The sequence below is a fragment of the Cyprinus carpio genome, chromosome B19, assembly GCF_018340385.1.
Source record: "Cyprinus carpio isolate SPL01 chromosome B19, ASM1834038v1, whole genome shotgun sequence".
Taxonomy (NCBI): domain Eukaryota; kingdom Metazoa; phylum Chordata; class Actinopteri; order Cypriniformes; family Cyprinidae; genus Cyprinus; species Cyprinus carpio.
The window spans coordinates 17,976,004-17,994,496 of NC_056615.1; the positions used below are offsets into that span (position 1 = coordinate 17,976,004).

An 18,493-nucleotide genomic window follows, 5' to 3' on the forward strand; every position below is an offset into this window, starting at 1 on the left:
ACGAACGAAGCTTTTATGGGTTTGGAATGACATGGAGGTAAGTGATTAATGACAAAATTTTCATTTTGGGGTTTAATATCCCTTTAATACAGCATTTCATACTGGCACAGATTTCAAATACAGATAGATTTAAAAATGAATCATAGAATGAGGAAAAACAAAGAATATTTTTTCTTTTGGTCTATTAGAAAGTCTTGATTTGATGAGTTAGATGAAGAGTTAGTAACAAAGGGCTCCAGCAGCCAGAAGAATCAAAAACAGGAAATTATTGTCTAATAAACTCTCTTGTTAGTTTTAGAAATGTAACTTAATTTACTTTTCCATTTATAGTTTCATCCATTTCACCCATTTATTCTGTTCACCTTAAGCCTGAAACATGGCTTCACTCTTACTGGTTAACTTTCTTCCCTTTTACAAAAACTGAAACAGTAATGCCTGCAAGACTTCTCTAATCTGTATGCACAGATTTTCCTTTTTCCATATTTTGTTAAGCCATGTTTTAATCAACATTTATTTCTCATTTTATTCTGTTAGTAGTCTAATAATTTGCCCTTTTAGTCCATTCAGGGTATGTTAAAAGCTGAAAGGATAATTAATAAAAGCCTTGTATGGTATGTTAAGCAAAATTATTAGGCATAATATATTTGTTCCAGAAACATATTAAATGTTAAAACACTTATTATTGACAAGAAAATGTATTATATAGGTAAACACTTTTGATAAGAATCAGGGGTTTTAACATGGCTGCAGCTAAAATAAGGAAACTCTTTCTTGAAATGTGGATGACAAAAAAAAAAAAAAAAAAAAAAAATTTACATCAAACTAGAATGTTTTCACAGATAATGCAGTTGTGATTGATAAAGTGTTGCTTGAGTGAGTTGATTTGACCTACAGATTTGGCTGCTGTTCTTCACTGACGATGAGGATGAGGCTTAAAATATGTCCTGCAAAAGGTTAGCACCAAACTTCATATTGTCCCATTTCATCTTAAATGAGTCCTCATGGCAGGAGGTTGTGGGTTGACTGTGAAAACAAAACAGGAAGAGTTCGTTTTCAATAAGACAGGTAATTCCAGAGTTAGTTTCAGTGTTTCCTTGTTTTTAAATTAAACCAGTCAACTGAGGAATTGATAAAACTATTTATTTTCAGTTTTGTATGCACAATTGTTTCATCTTGGATCTGATAATAACTGGATCCTGAAACAAACTGTTTACACTGAAACAGAGACTTGTAGACAGTATACACCACCATTCAAATGTTTGCGGTTGGTAAGATGCTTTCAGTCTGTATTACCAAGTCACCAAGTCTGTATTATTAAAAAACAAATTATAATTATATTAATTATTAATAAAAAGTTTGGAATAAAGTTCATCACTGTGTGAGCATCATAAGACTATATACTTAAAAAGGTGTTAATATGCAGATTTTTTGCTTTAAAATCAAACACATTGATACCAAATATACAGGTGCTGGTCATATAATTAGAATATCATCAAAAAGTTGATTTATTTCACTAATTCCATTCAAAAAGTGAAACTTGTATATTATATTCATTCATTACACACAGACTGATATATTTCAAATGTTAATTTCATTTAATTTTGATGATTATAACTGACAACTAAGGAAAATCCCTAATGCAGTATCTCAGAAAATTAGAATACTGTGAAAAGGTTCAATATTGAAGACACCTGGTGCCACACTCTAATCAGCTAATTAACTCAAAACACCTGCAAAGGCCTTTAAAATGGTCTCTCAGTCTAGTTCTGTAGGTTACACAATCATGGGGAAGACTGCTGACTTGACAGTTGTCCAAAACACGACCACTGACACCTTGCACAAGGAGGACAAGACACAAAAGGTCATTGCAAAAGAGGCTGGCTGTTCACAGAGCTCTGTGTCCAAGCACATTAATAGAGAGGCAAAGGGAAGGAAAATATGTGGTAGAAAAAAAAGTGTACAAGCAATAGGGATAACAGCACCCTGGAGAGGATTGTGAAACAAAACCCATTCAAAAATGTGGGGGAGATTCACAAAGAGTGGACTGCAGTTGGAGTCAGTGCTTCAAGAACCACTACGCACAGACATATGCAAGACATGGGTTTCAGCTGTCGCATTCCTTGTGTCAAGCCACTCTTGAACAACAGACAGAGTCAGAAGCGTCTCGCTTCAAAAAGGACTGGACTGCTGCTGAGTGGTCCAAAGTTATGTCCTCTGATGAAAGTAAACTTTGCATTTCTTTTGGAAATCGGGGTCCCAGAGTCTGGAGGAAGAGAGGAGAGGCACACAATCCACGTTGCTTGAGGTCCAGTGTAAAGTTTCCACAGTCAGTGATGGTTTGCGGTGTCATGTCATCTGCTGTGTTGGTCCACTGTGTTTTCTTAGGTCCAAGGTCAACGCAGCCGTATACCAGGAAGTTTTAGTGCACTTCATGCTTCCTGCTGCTGACCTAACTTTATGGAGATGCAAATTTCATTTTCCAACAGGACTTGGCACCTGCACACAGTGCCAAAGCTTCCAGTACCTGGTTTAAGGACCATGGTATCCCTGTTCTTAATTGGCCAGCAAACTTGCCTGACCTTAACCCCATAGAAAATCTATGGGGTATTGTGAAGAGGAAGATGCGATATGCCAGACCCAAGAATGCAGAAGAGCTGAAGGCCACTATCAGAGCAACCTGGGCTCTCATAACACATGAGCAGTGCCACAGACTGATCGACTCCATGCCACGCCGCATTGCTGCAGTAATTCAGGCAAAAGGAGCCCCAACTAAATATTGAGTGCTGTACATGCTCATACTTTTCATGTTCACACTTTTCAGCTGGCCAAGATTTCTAAAAATCCTTTCCTTGTATTGGTCTTAAGTAATATTCTAATTTTCTGAGATACTGAATTTGGGATTTTCCTTAGTTGTCAGTTATTATCATCAAAATTAAAAGAAATAAACATTTGAAATATATCAGTCTGTGTTTAATGAATGAATATAATATACAAGTTTCACTTTTTGAATGGAATTAGTGAAATAATTCAACTTTTTGATGATATTCTAATTATATGACCAGCACCTGTATTCAGGAATTGTTATGAAAACTTCCCTCATCCTATTATCACTTGCTTTTTTGCCACTCTAATTTTAGGCTACTTTATACATGTAGCCAATATTAGAATTGTATAAATATTTTTAAAAATAAATAAAACAAATAAGATCATCTGCCTCAAGCCTGTCTAAATGAACAGAGGCAACATTGAGAGCACTGTCACTGAACAGAAACTTCACCTTTCCTCACATACGCTCTCACATACAAAGAGGTTGTTGTACCTCTGTTTTCCTTGCTGGGGTAGGTACGTGGGAAGGGCCTGAACTCTTCAGGAGGGGGGAAGTCCTCAATAGGATGGAAGTGAAATTTCGATTCAAAGTCATCTGGAAAGAAGACAAAGAAAGGGAAAAAAATTCTATGTTAAATTGAAGTGTTTGTATATGTGCAATCACAAACATACAAATACACATGCAGAAAATCACATTGTCACAGCAGTTCATTTCTAGTGTAACTGCTTGTTGTTGTTCATCACATGGTAATAATAGCCCATTTAGACCTTTAGCTTCATCACCAATGACAGCCTGCAGTCTCACCTAAGCTGTGCAGGTGTCCGTTGCGTACTAAGCTGGGCGGAGCTGACAGTGGGAGAGGAGGAGGGGGTGGGATCCTACTGGAGAGTTCAGTGTTAGGAGACCGAGCAGGAGGAGCAGGGGGTGGAGCCATCCTTGGAGCACCTGTCAATCCAAAAATCTTAATAAATGACTGACTAGTTCATCTCATATGAGTTTTTCTTATAATATTTATACATAATATTTACCATTCAAAAGTACTTTATAACACTTATAAAGTCCCATTAGTTAATATTAACTAAGATTAATCAATGCTTCTGAAGTATTTTTCAACGTTAGTTTATTTTAACTCATGTAGTTAACTCATGTTAGCAGATGTAATCTTGTATTATTGTACAGTAATTGCACTTTTAAAAAAATATTCAGCAAGGATGCATTAAATTGATCAGAAGTGACAGTTAAGACATTTATAATGTTACAAATACTTCTATTTAAGTAAATACTGTTCTTTTAAACTTTCTATTCATCTGTGAATCCTTATTTTTTTAAAAAAAACACATTCCACATAAATATTAAGCAGTACAACTGTCTTCAACATTAATAATAATATTTCTTGCAGCAGCAAATCAGCATGTTAGAATGATTTCTGAAGGATTATGTGACACTGAAGACTGGATTAATGGCTGCTGAAAAATCAGCTTTGCCATCACAGGAATAAACTAGATTTTCAAAATATATTAACATTTTAATATATAATAGTCATATACCTGCAAAACGTGGCACTGCAGGGGGTCGTCTACTGGGGGCGGTACAGGGGTAAGACGGTGGCAAAGGTGGTACGCTGGGCCTGTATGTGGGTGAAGGCATGGGAGGTACTTTCTGAGGTAGCGGAGGTGGTGCTGCGGAGGGGTGGCTGCATGCAAATGAAGCAGGAAGAGGAGGAGGAGGTGGGGGAGGAGGCCCTAAAGGACTGTCCTTCATTTCTAATGGCTCCGGAGAAGGGGGCGGAGGGAAGAAGACTCCAGATGATCTGTTAGAGAGTGAGGACGGAGGTGGTGGAGGAGGAGGTGGAGGGTAGAAGACCCCAGATGACCTATCAGGGAGAGAGGATGGAGGGACTGATGGAGGAGGTGGAGGGGGTGGAGGATAAAAGACCCCAGATGACCTGTCAGGTAGTGAGGACAGAGGGATTGATGGAGGCGGTGGAGGAGGCAGAGGGTAGAAGACCCCAGACGATCTGTCAGGATGGGAGAACGCAGGGACAGAGGGAGGCAGTGGAGGAGGTGGAGTCGTAGGCATGGGAATGGAGTGTGATTGGACGGGTAACCAAGTGGGTTTGGCTGTTTGAGGAGGAGGGGGTGGGGGCAGGCAGGTGGGGAGAGGAGGGTGTCTGTTATTGGGCCGCTCCTGAGGAGGAGGAGGAGGTGGAGGGGCAAAGGAAGGAGTAGAGGACAGTTTGAAAGAAGGATGTGAAGTTTGGCTTGGGGAGGGAGGGGCTGTGTATGAGGAAATAGGCCGAGTTTTAGAAAGTGAGGAGGCTCTTTCCAAAGGTTTGTGGGAGGGGGAAAGATCAGGGGCGCTTCCTCTGAACCCGTCTCCCTGTGATGGAGGGTTCCAGAGAGGCTGCTTCAGGCTGGCGGTGGAGCCGGAGCGAGACACTGAAACACAAACAAGCCATATCAGAAAGTCATTCAAAAATGGTCCAGCACTGAAAAAAATACAAAGCATAAGAATAACCAGATCTGACTTCAATACCCGGGTTGTGATGTGGCTGCTTGTCTCTTTGTCCGACTGGTTTGAGTACAGGAAATCCCCCAGCAAATAGTCCACCCAGAGTTGGACCCACTGCAGATGGAGCAGATCCTGCTGTGTTTGTAGAGTTTCCAGGAGCAACATTTCTTCCAGTGTCATCCACACGGTTCACTTTAGGTTCTGCAAATACACACATTATCATTATGCTTACTGTGATTTCACAAAGTAGATCATGTTCCTGGAACACTCTGCAATACACCAATCAGAATTTAGGGTTAGATTTAGTCTTAAGGCTAAAGTTTTTTTTTTTTTTTTTTTTGTTATAAACCTAAAATTTTAATCTGATTTTATGGTTAGCATTAATGTAAAAATATGACTACAGTATATATTATACATATACAGTCAGGTCCGGACTTTATACACCACTACAATGGATTTGAAATAAAACAATCAAGATGCAACTGAAGTGCAGACTTTAAAGGGATACTCCACCCCAAAATGAAAAATTAGTCATTAATCACTTACCCCCATGTCATTCCAAACCTGTCAAAGCTCTGTTTGTCTTTGGAACACAATTTATGATATTTTGGATGAAAACCAGGAGGCCTGTGACTGTCCCATAGACTTCCAAGTAAATAACAGTGTCAAGGTCCATAAAAGGTCTCCTCTGTGTCTCTCCATATCACTGTATGTTGCGTATGCTCTTCTGTATCATCCGCGCCACAAGGATGTGCTGTTTCTATGTGTATTTAGCTTTGATTTGAAAAAAAATCCTTGTGGCGTGGCTGATGCAGAAGAGCATATGGTGATATGGAGAGACACAGAGGAGACTGCTGACAAAGGAATTTTTGAATAAAGTCGCTATTTTTGTTTTCTTCGCTTACAAAAAGTGTTCCCGTCGCTTCATATAACCCAGATTGCACGTCTGATGGCAGATGGAGTATTCTGACGACGACTTTCATACCTTTTATGGACCTTGACACTGTTATTTACTTGTCTATGGGACAGTCACAGGCCTCCCGGTTTTCATCCAAAATATCTTAGATTGTCTTCCGAAGATGAATGGATCTTTTACGGGTTTGAAAACGACATGGGGGTAAGTGATTAATGACAAAATTTTCATTTTGGGGTGGAGTATCCCTTTAAGCTTTAATTTAAGGGGTTGAACAAAAATATTACATAAAATGCTTAGGAATTACAACCATTTTTATATACAGCCCCCCCCCCCATTTTCAGTTAAAATGTAATTAGACAAATAAATGTAATAATAAATAAAATGTTAATTTTTAATATTTTGTTGAGAATCCTTTGCAGGCAATGACTGCCTTTAGTCTGCAACTCATGGGCATCACCAGATACTGGGTTTCCTCCTTTGTGATGCTTTACCAGACCTTTACTGGAGCTGACTTCAGTTGTTGTTTGTTTTTTGGGTCTTTCTGCCTTTAGTTTTGTCTTCAGCAAGTGAAATGAATGCTCAGTCGGGTTGAAGGATTTAAGTTATAAACTATATTTGCAAACTAAAATACATTTTCAATACCTAGTTTTCGTCTTAATAGCTCCTGTTATAAAAATATCATTTTCCAGGACCAGCAAAATATAATGCCCAAGAGCATCCTACTTTCAATCACATAAGGCAAGCAGACCTCAAGACAAAGAGTGATGTATAAACAGGAAATGTAAACTGAAGTGAGACAATAACTTTTTAATGAACATGGCATGTCCTGAGCACAGAGAATACTGCTGTCCGTAGTAATAATGAGGAAGATGAGGAGCATTGTCACCCCACACTTTCTGTGTGATCCTCACTCCAGCACTTCTTGAGGTCTTGGCCCTTTATCTGCCGCAGTGCATTTCCATATACAGATAGAAAGCCTATGTGTCTTAGTGTGCACATGAGTGCTTTGAAGTGTGAGAACCCAATGGCTATGGACCTCGAGTTCAAATATAGCTCTGCCAATAATAAGTCCATACAACTTATCAGTCATTCAGACTTTCTCTGACGGCTGGTTTTCTCCTCATACTTATTCTTTTGTACTGTTTCTCAAACTCCTTCAGTTTCATTTTCACGAGAGAGTAATGTAATACAGGTTCTCATGCTGACACGACACTCTCATTCTCAATAAACAATCGTTGAAAATGCAATGCTTGTAGCTCTGGTTACATTAATCAACAACATTCCATTGTTGCCATCATACAGCAGATACAAATTTCGGTGCCAAATCAGATAATCAGGACATGAACCTGAAATAGTATCACTTTAGTATACATATTTCCCAAGCTTGCAAACAGATAGATTGTTGCTAGGTGACTCATTTCACCTGATCAGTGTTAAAGAATTGAGTTTACTTTATTAAATTTAATTTTGACTTACTGTCAAGGAATGGTGTGCTTCGGTCATTGACCTGTGTGACCTTTTTCAGCCTCGTCCCCTTCTGAATGTCAGAAAGGAGTGCACTGCGACCTCCACCCTCAGAACGCTGGATTTTAGGAGGGTCTGTCCGTGACTAAAAGAAAGAGTGAAAAATTGCAACTTTCTTAATGATATGCAGTTCTAATGAGTTTCACTGTGCCATTAGTTTTCTCCAGTATGGTTTTTACTGCAGTATCTATGATATACCAAAACAAAACTCAAACTGGCCAAAAAATTGGTCTAATCTAATTAGGCACTGAATTCTAAAATGACTTCATGGTATGGACATTTTTAAACACCTACTTTTGTGTTTTACAGAAGAAAAAAAAAGTCATACAGGTTTAAAATGGTGAGTTAATGATTCATAATGTTCATTACAGGGTAAACTATCCCTTTAATGTTGGTTTTAAATGTTTTCAAAGATGTCATTTGTGTGCACATGCATTCAAACAGAAAGCCAAATCTGAACATGTGACACCTGTGCTGTATATGCCTCTGAGTGTAATTTTATCTCTAATTAATAATGCACATCTAACCAGGTGGTTGCCAGGAGGAACTGCTTGACGGAAACAAAGAGAAAGAGACAGAGAGAGAAAGCAACAGACAGATGGCAAAAAAGAGCCATTATACACACATTCTGATGAACTATATTATAATAATAGCTATCTGTGAATGTGTGTGTGCACGGATCTCACTTGTGCAGGAGGTGCAGGAGGTGGAGGTGGGGCTGGTGGAGCTGGGGGAGGTGGAGGAGGAGGGACAGGCATTGCTTAGGAACCTGAAAAAACAGTCACATATTAAAACACAGACAGTGGGACACTTGCCCTCTGTATTGTACTATATGCACTATTTGACCTTGAGTGCATTATTTGACCTCTCAGGCAGATATTTAAATTATTATAATTAAACAAATTTAATAGATAAGATAAGAGCTATTAATAAAGATCTTTATAAAGATAAGAGATATTTAAATTTATATTATAATTAAACTAAATTAATAGTTAAATTATAGGTATTTGTATTAATATAAAATTAAATTATATTAAATGAAGATCTTACTAAAGATAAGAAATATTTTAATTTATATTATAATTAAACTAAATTAAAAGTTAAATTATAGGTATTTGTATTAATATAAAATTAAATTATATTAAATGAAGATCTTACTAAAGATAAGAAATATTTTAATTTATATTATAATTAAACTAAATTAATAGTTTAATTATAGCTATTTGCATTAATAAATATAAATTAAATGATATTGTATTAAATAAAGATTTTAATAAAGATAAGAGATATTTAAATTTATATTATAATTAAACTAAATTAATAGTTAAATTATAGGTATTTGCATTAATAAATATAAAATTAAATTATATTAAATGAAGATCTTACTAAAGATAAGAAATATTTAAATGTATATTATAATTAAACTTAATTAATAGTTTAATTATAGGTATTTGCATTAATAAATATAAAATTAAATTATATTAAATTAAATAAAGATCTTAATAAAGATAAGAGATATTTAAATGTATATTATAATTAAACTAAATTAATAGTTTAATTATAGGTATTTGCATTAATAAATAATAAATTAAAGTATACTGAATTAAATTAATAAGCCCACACATAATATTTAGATATAGACTTGATTTACATTTCTAAATTCAGGTTTTATTTATAACATACGAAAATTAAACTAGCTGTAAATGTATTTTGTAAATGCTGACTTACATTTAGAGCTCCAGCTAAACAAAAGTGTTAAAGAACACCAAGAACTTTTCAGCACTTCACTGTGGTTTCAACATGACAAAGCGATCTCCCCACACCCCTCTCTCTCTCCAAAAGTCTACAGTACATGTTTCTCTTGGCAGGAAGCTTGTCCATCACAAGATGCACCCAACAGGAACCCTCCCTTCTCTTTAAGGAAAACCAATCTCCTGCTTCCACAATGGCCAGTGAGAGGTTCCAAAGATCATCTTTTGAAGAAACTGCATTTAACTCTGAACTAGGGCCATCTCTAACATATAAAACCCTGAACTTGGCTTTTAAAAGGAACAGGCATACAAATGATCTCAGATCAGAGTAAAGTGGCAACCTTATCAAGAGCTGGAGGCCTCCAGAGATAACAATGGAGTCTGTTGTTTGAGATGTAGAGCTGCTCAACTTCTGGCAATCCCAGCAGCCAATCCGAGCTATTGTGTGAGGAAGAGAAACCCGCTAAATACAGCTGAGAAATGCAGAAGGAATTTAGTTAATATGTTAATTATTAGGAATTTTTATTCTTGCCAAAATAGAGAAACATTGTGTTATTGTGGAATTGCTCCATGGAGGAAAAGGACAAATGGACCAGTTCAAGCATTAGGAAATTCTAATGTAAAATTAATTTCACATTTGTAGATTATTAAACCAATAAAAAACCCAACATTGTTCAAGAGTCACATTAAGAATTCAACTATTCATCCTTTGGCCTCTTTCATGATATGACTGTCCAAGATCCTGTGGGTTATATTTCATCCAGCAGCATAGCTCTTAACAACTCTCTGTCCTTCCCTTGAGTCCCATTAACAGCTTTCCCATGGAGATGTTGACACACAATGTTGTGCTGGTCCACTCATGTGGAAACATATTTATCCACCTGTAGAGACATGCTGTATAATATCTGGCTGATGCTAATTATAACATGTGTGAATGATTTGTATTCTGCTTAAAAATATATCTTTAGATATATATATATATATATATATATATATATATATATATATTATATAGTATAATATATATATATATATATATATATTAATTCATTTCACGTTATAACATTAGATTTAATAACATGCTAAGTACAGTGTGAGAGAGTTAAAATTATTACATTATTATTTAAATGAATAATTCATATGAAAATAAATAGGTTTGTATACTTAAAGGCACAGATGACCCAAAAATGTAAATTCTGTCATCACTTATTCACCCTCGTTTCTTTACAAACCTGTATGAATTTCTTGCTTCTGTGGAGAATAAAAGAAGATATTTTGAGAAAAGATTTTGAAAAAAAGATTTCTATGTACAACTGAACATGACTGGTCAAAACTGTTTGGCTGTTGTTCAAATATCTTCTTTTATGTTCCACACAAGAAAGAAAGTCATGTGTTTGGACCGACACAAGCGGGAATACACGACGACAAAACTGTCATTATTGGGTGAACTGTCCCTTTAAATGTCAACGTACAACACTCTAACCATTAAAAATCCAGATACTGAACTGTGTCATTCGAAAAGTTCTGAAATATAACCAGACTGTTCACATTTAATTCTGGTTACTGTTAGTGCTGTTCGTCAATGACACTCACCAACAGAGCAGCTGAGAACACAAACCAATGTCATATGTTAAACATAGCGGTAGTGGTTCAGTGATATCATGCAAAGCCTGGTTTACTGTAATGTAGTTTTCAAAGGCTACTTTACCTTAGCGGGTTGGAAAGCTGAAGTTTCGTGCGTTTTCTGCTCATCCGGGGGACAGACGCAGGGAAGTTGTCAGAGGACAGTCGGTGCGCGAGGCTGGGTCCGCCTTTGACCCACGAGATAAAGTTACTGACCACGAGCTCGTGTTATAATTAGGAAGACGCCGAGGGTTTCACGATGACGCGTCTAATTTTACGTAAAATACGTGACATATAAAAATGTAATTTAAAAAAAATAACTTAAAGAAAGCTTTAGAAATATGTCCTCTCCACTCGGTAAAAAATATATATAATCAACTAGAAATGTCTCATTTATAACACTTGGTGACACATTGTCCAAATGCTGTGCTTTTTTTGGAATTTATGTGTGAACTGAACCGGACTACAGCCCTCGCACCCTGTGGTCCGCCTGTTGCGTCTATAATGCACGCGCAACGAGAGCGCGTGCAAACGACAACACTACACTGTAAAAAAAAGTCTGTAGTTTTTACAAAATAATTTTGGCAGCTGTGGTTGCCAGAATACTTTTGTAAAAAATACAGAAAAACTGTAAACACAATTACGGCCAAAAACTGTAAATTTTACAGTACACTGTAAAAAAAAAGTCTGTAGTTTTTACAAAATAATTTTGGCAGCTGTGGTTGCCAGAATACTTTTGTAAAAAATACAGAAAAACTGTAAACACAATTACGGCCAAAAACTGTAAATTTTACAGTACACTGTAAAAAAAAGTCTGTAGTTTTTACAAAATAATTTTGGCAGCTGTGGTTGCCAGAATACTTTTGTAAAAAAAATACAGAAAAACTGTAAAACACAATTACGGCCAAAAACTGTAAATTTTACAGTATAAAACTGTTATTTACAAACAAGAAAATTTGAATGTAAACCAGTAAATTCAAACAACGCACACTGCTATTAAAATCTGTTTTGTACCTTTAACATACTGACAACCACCATAATAATGCAGGTGGTAAAAGAGGAAAGCCACATGAAGAATCGGAGTTCATCACAAGTAGCTTCGCCACAAGCAGAAGTTTATATTAATATATAGAAGGTGCACAAAGTCATTCATGCAAACACAAAACACCATCATGGTGACACACTATACTTAAACAATTCAATAAACTTTCATTAAAACAGCAGAAGATGTAACATAAAGACCAAATGTTACAACTGATAACAAAAAAACTATTAAAAAACATGATATTTAAACAAAAATACTTTCAAATGTGGAGCGTCACACAGGGAATTCTGGGAATATCAGTTTACAGTTTTTGACTGTAAATTATACATTGATTTGTTCTTTTTTATTTTCTAAAAACTGTAAAATTAACAGCATTTTACTGTAAAATTACATGAAATGTCTGGTTAGATCTTTTACAGTTTTTCCCTGTATATAGTACAGGAACTTACTGTTTACCTATTAACACTTTTTTTTGTAGCGTTTTTACAAAATTGTACAGTTAAAATGACACTTATTTTTTACAGTGTACAATATGCTACAAACAAATAGCCTAAATTATAAAAACAATATTATTATAATTGTAGCCATATTTTTATATATATAGATGGGCAACCTCTCAGGTTCACAATTATTTTTATTTTTTTGTGGAAAAAAATGTATTACCTCAATTTGCATCGTTTCATCAATCATGCTAAAATTAGTGCTACAGCATAAACTTGTAAAGTGAATACATACTTTATTTGTATTTTTAAAAACAACAGACTAAAACTTTAGTTTTTACAATATTTGCATGTCAAATTAACAAAATTGTTTTGTTATGAGTATTACAGTATTTCTCTGTTTTTGATACCAATAATTTGTAATTTTAACAAATAATTTTGATTACAATCACATATTGTTATTGTAAATATAACAAAATATTATGTTTAATAGTTTACAAAATTCCACTGTGAATTAAACAAAAAAAAATATGTTTTGGGGTTTACAATACTTTTCTGTATGGATTTTACATAGTTTTTCTGTAAATTTCACGGTCATTTTTTACAGTGTAGGGATGGGCGATGCCACTTATTTTGTTTTCGATACGATACCGATACATTTAATGTCCGGTATCGTCGTTGGTAATGGTCAGTATCGATACGATACTTCTAAACTGAACTTTTAAATTATAAAATGCATTAAATTATTAAATTACTAAGAGTACAGTGGGTAATAATACCTACTTAAATGTATATTTGAAATGCATTTTAACATTCAATACGCCTTAATTGCAACTTATTAGATTATATTTTTGTTTACACATAGTTAAAATATGTTTACTGTAGTTGTAACAATGGAAATCTACAAATACTTACTATGGTCACTTTAGGAAAACCATGTTTTTTTCTGTATTGTCTTGGGATGCCGTTCCCAAAAACATCAATGCTTTCTTATTATAGGCTGCTTTGGGGAAACGCAGCTCTGTTTAAATGCACTGTCAGAACTGAGTGAACACTCTGTAATTGATTGAATCTGCCTTGCAACATTTGCGTGTACCCGTTTTTATACAGTCTATGGTGTGTTCAGATGAGCAGGAAAATCCCTCCCAATTATTTGCTAACATTGGTTATTCGTCCAATTTAATGCATATTGTACGCATTATTTTTTGTTAAATAAACAAAATCACTGGTAAATAAATTCACCTTAGTATCCAAATTTTTTTATTTGAGTATCGATACTCGCACCGCAGTACGGTGGGAGGTTGTCCTGACCATGAGCCTGATTGTTTCATATTTTATATTATTCACGCACCCAAGAGTGTTTATTAAAATGCATGTAAAAGTATGTCAAATTTCTGTAATGAAAATAAAACTAAAAGCTAAGGCTTTTATTAGTTGTTTAACATCATCTAGTTTTTTGTGCTTCAGGTGGCTGTACTCTTTGATGCGCGCGACCAGATCGCTCTCTAGTGGTAGTATTTAACAACGATTCTTTTGTGTGTGTGCAGAGTAGAGAGGCATGGCTAATTAAAGATGACCTCCAAACTAGATTTAATCAGAAATGGGGTCAAGATAGTATCTGAATATTTCATTGAGTGAAAATAAAATCAGCTACTGATAAAAACTATCAAGTGTGTCAAACAACAATAAAATGCGTTGAATTCAATGTGAACAGTGCAGTGATGACTCTACAAGCTTTGATTGTATAATATCTGGTTTGTAAGTCCATGCAAATGATCTAATATTTTCCATACTATTAGGGAAAGACAGTGTAGTCATTCTGGTTTTGTCTTGTCTTCTTAGAGTAAGGAATGTTGTGATACAGGGTTGATGAGGTTAAAGATGAATGCCTCAGGCGAGGTGACGAGCATTAGCACACACTGATGGAGTTTTAAATACTGTAACTCTTATAATGACCTATTGCTGTCTGTTTACCCCACCCATAACAAACACTCACATACACATTCAGGGGCAACAACTCAGCACATGCACAAATGAATGCTTTAGATGGAAAATCATCTGTTTATTTAAAATATGATATAGTAACACTTCCTTCCCAAGCTAAATTTAGCAAACTTATGCACAAGAGTACAGTATATTCCATTTTTCTCCTGATTGCACTGAAACCTTGTCTAAATCTTCATTATAGACACAAATCTTAAATCGGTCTCTGCATCACTAGATCTGAAGCTACAGAGGACTGTTTCTCTAACAACCAGCTTCACTCATAATAACAGTTTAAATATCATAGTTTGATCACAGTTTTTTTAACCGAATTATCAGGGTCCATTCTAATTTAGGATGACTGAATAGTAACCAAGTTCAACTCTTGTCTTCAATAATATACTCATATAACTACTGTAAACACTGTTTGCTAAACTAAAAGCTTATAGTTTAGTTATATTGCTTCTCTTGACTCTGTTAACTAAACATTATAATAATAGAATCTTTGGTTTGTCTAATGAAAATGTAGCACTACTGTTTTGCAGTGGGAGAATGAATCGCTGCTATCAAGGTGTCCTGGATTCAATAAAGAAAACACAAGAAAATGCATGGCTTTGATTTCTGACATGTCGGATGCATGACTATCATGGCATATACAGTGATAATTGGATTGTGGACGGATAGGACCACCACCCTAACCCCTTTAAAAATATGTGGCATGCATGCACAAGCATTAAAAACAAGTCATGATAAGGCTGTGCTTGCAGCACAATGATTAAATATTTGCTGCTAAATCCTTCTAATGTACAGTCCTTCATAAAATATTGCAATAAAACCACAAAACAGTGCAAATTATGTATGACAAATCTCAAAAAAAATTAAGTTGTATCCTTCACAAAAATGATTCTGCTGAATAACCAATAACCCTGCTGGCAAAAAAAAAAAAAACATCTTATGGTTTGCTTAATAACTAACCCAGACTGGCCAGCTGGTCACAGAACATACATACATACATACATACATACATACATACATATACATACATACATACACATACATACACACACACACACACACACACATATATATATATATACATACATATATTATATATATATATATATATATATATATATATATATATATATCGTCAGATGTAGCTCAGGTTATGGGACAAATTCTAAGCATTTGCACTCACATACACACCTGTCCTATTACATATAAATATATAACTTATATAGACAGATATTGTTCTGATAGTGTTCAGCCAGCTGGTCTTCCAGCTACTGTAAGTGCCCAAAACCCCTTTAAAAACTTTAAAGACTAGCCTGACTAGACTAAGAAACAAGTGTTTTTTTTTTTTTTAAGACTATTTATTAATTTTCCAGAAGGGAAATGTCATTATTTCCAGCATTGGAAAATAAATCTTCTGTGATATGGATAACTTACTACAAAAGGCTATCCTACTAACTTCATACAAGTGCATTCATGAGTGCATCAAATTGAGTTCAACAGTGTCAGAATGGAGGTAGTGCCGTATTTAGTGCTCTACCAAACCGCGGTGTCAATCAGCGCGTTGACTGGACGTCGGCTGATTTCCCATCATCTCCGTGGTTCTGTGGAAGACTGACGCGCGTCTTCTGTTTCACCTTGAAGCGTCCGGAGCGGGAAACGGTGAGATTGCGGCGATTGGAGCTCTCGTTGAATGTTGGCTGAACAGCGGAGTCGTCATATGTTTCGTCGCTCGGTAAGTAGCTGCCCTCTTCTTTCGCTGGACGTGTCGGTGAAGTGACCCGTTGGTCCGGCTCAGCGGGATACTGTGTGGACCCTGCTGAAACCTGATTACGGAGGTCCTGCTCCAGTGTCGCCGCCGATTCTCTGGCTGCCTTTCTCCTCTTGCCCACGAAAGACCTCCACCAGGGAGCTGTTTTCTCAGTCATTGTTAAAACTAAACAGACAATAAATAAATAAATAAATAAATACGACCAAATTACTACTTCAACATTAAAACTGGAAGAACTATGTTGTGTCTATTTTTAGGTGTACCTACCATTTAATTGTTATCAATACACCCACGCTTAATTATGACGCTATGACGTAAGAACAACAATAGACACAACATCTATTCAAGAATAACAACAACACAGTGTAATCTGAGATGGATCTGTAATAGATTAGGTTTAATATAGGCTACATTAGGAAATAGGCTATATCTCTACCCTTCACTAGATACATTAATGTTATAAAAATGGATTTGCTTATAGAAATCAAATACAAGTAAGATCCAAGATGGAGAAATCTTTTAAAAATCTAACTTAAAACAAGTGTCAAGTTCTTAGAAATGTAGGCTAGCCAAAACTTTGTATTTGTGGTTTCATACATTATGAATGTAGCCATTCCAAATCTCAGATTTATAGACCATGCCATGAGAGTTACATCTATATTTTACTTTTCTGAAAAAATAAATAAATAAATAACTTTCAGAATTTCTTTCTCGTATAGCTATTATTTTACCTTATAGGGTAGTGGTCTAAAAGGGTCCTCCCTGTTTTATGATTTTGTCACATGACAACAAAATGGCTTCATGGATGTTGATTACACCATTGATATTAAAATTGCTTTACATATTTTTAAAGAAATACCCTAATAATAATAATAAATCATTATAAAATATGATTCAAAACTATGTGTTTATCATTTTTGTTGTTGCTGTTGTTTTTAAATCTCAGTTACACCACCTGACATTTTTCTACACTCATACAAAATATCAAAATGACTTTCGATTAAGAAACTGTAAGAACGCTAACATGTGTAGCATATTAAAGTCATATTCTGTATGAATGCCATTTTAAACCTAGGCCTATTTTCGAATAACTTCATTCGTATGACACAAATGAGCTTCACGTCATACAAGACAAACAACCTAGGATATTGTCCTGTGATGCAGAACAGGTTTTCAGCGCCATAAGCTCCAGAGAGTCTTTTACAGGTGATGATTCATGCCACAACAACGAACCTGATCATCAGCCTGAGCGACTCACCTGCACAAAATGATGAGAACAAGATAAACGCAGCCCGAGGTTCCTCTAAATGAAAGGTGTGCTGAGACAACAGAGACGCTGGATCCTCAGAAGAAATCACGGTGCGTGAAAATCATCTTTCACTACCGCGTACCCGAAGACTTCAATAACTGAGACGCAGTTTTGCGCATAACTCGACTGAATAGATATCCTAGTCTGTGAGAAAACGTAACATTATCCTTTGCCCAACATCACCTGGAGGAGGTTCTGAATATGCCACGCAAAATTTGAACTTACGTGAAAGACTTTATAGAGTCGTCGCAGTTTACAAGAGTACCTGAGATTCCACCTCCGAAACTACCATGAGCGCACCTGTCCTGTCTTCTGATTGGTCGGAAGACCTAGGGGTAGGTCACGTGAGGAGAATTCAGGTAATTCTACTATGGAGGTAGGTTGGGCTTGCGGTTGCCCTGGGAACGAACCTCGAGTCGCTTTTTCTTCGGTGAAACTTTTTTCTTTTTTTTTCAAGGTGGGGAGCATTCTTGTGTGATCTAAACAAACGAGCCCAACCCTCCACTACTATGTCTACGTCTACAGATAGACTGAACATCGACATTAATCGAGGCTGTAGCTAAAACCATTTCATATTGGACAAAGTCAGCTTCTCACAGAAGAGTAGTGTTCCCACTTCACCAAACAGTGCAGTGCCGGTCTTAAATGTTGCAGAAATGACAATGGAAACATTATTCTAGACTGTCATTCTTAAAGCCCCACATGAATATAGAATGCAGTGTGTAGGCTATGCCCAGAACAGTGGCTTGTGTTATGTTTGACTCCACTTTACAGTGAATAC

At 35.9% G+C, this 18,493-nt stretch overlaps 2 protein-coding genes across 4 annotated transcripts; both read right to left on the reverse strand.

Annotated features, from left to right (window-relative positions):
- Window positions 1-21: 21 nt before the first annotated feature.
- Window positions 22-11,653, reverse strand: LOC109076119 (WAS/WASL-interacting protein family member 3-like). 3 transcript variants are annotated; one of them, XM_042745417.1, is made up of 9 exons: window positions 11,238-11,644; window positions 9,871-9,967; window positions 8,465-8,547; window positions 7,731-7,863; window positions 5,363-5,539; window positions 4,375-5,265; window positions 3,632-3,772; window positions 3,320-3,421; window positions 22-1,023 (listed from the first exon to the last, which is right to left on the reverse strand). In XM_042745417.1, exons 3-9 carry the CDS (start codon window positions 8,534-8,536, stop codon window positions 983-985), a joined length of 1,557 nt encoding a protein of 518 aa, XP_042601351.1. In that variant the 5' UTR covers window positions 8,537-8,547; window positions 9,871-9,967; window positions 11,238-11,644; the 3' UTR covers window positions 22-982. The 3 variants fall into 3 exon arrangements, with proteins under 3 accessions (XP_042601351.1, XP_042601350.1, XP_042601352.1); XM_042745416.1 differs by having other exon boundaries at window positions 9,871-10,002; XM_042745418.1 differs by lacking the exon at window positions 9,871-9,967 and having other exon boundaries at window positions 11,238-11,653.
- A 4,347-nt stretch (window positions 11,654-16,000) lies between these two features.
- LOC109074140 (proline-rich protein 15-like) lies at window positions 16,001-18,124 on the reverse strand. The gene is made up of 2 exons (XM_019090181.2): window positions 17,662-18,124; window positions 16,001-16,568 (listed from the first exon to the last, which is right to left on the reverse strand). Exon 2 carries the CDS (start codon window positions 16,558-16,560, stop codon window positions 16,189-16,191), a length of 372 nt encoding a protein of 123 aa, XP_018945726.1. The 5' UTR covers window positions 16,561-16,568; window positions 17,662-18,124; the 3' UTR covers window positions 16,001-16,188.
- Window positions 18,125-18,493: the final 369 nt, after the last annotated feature.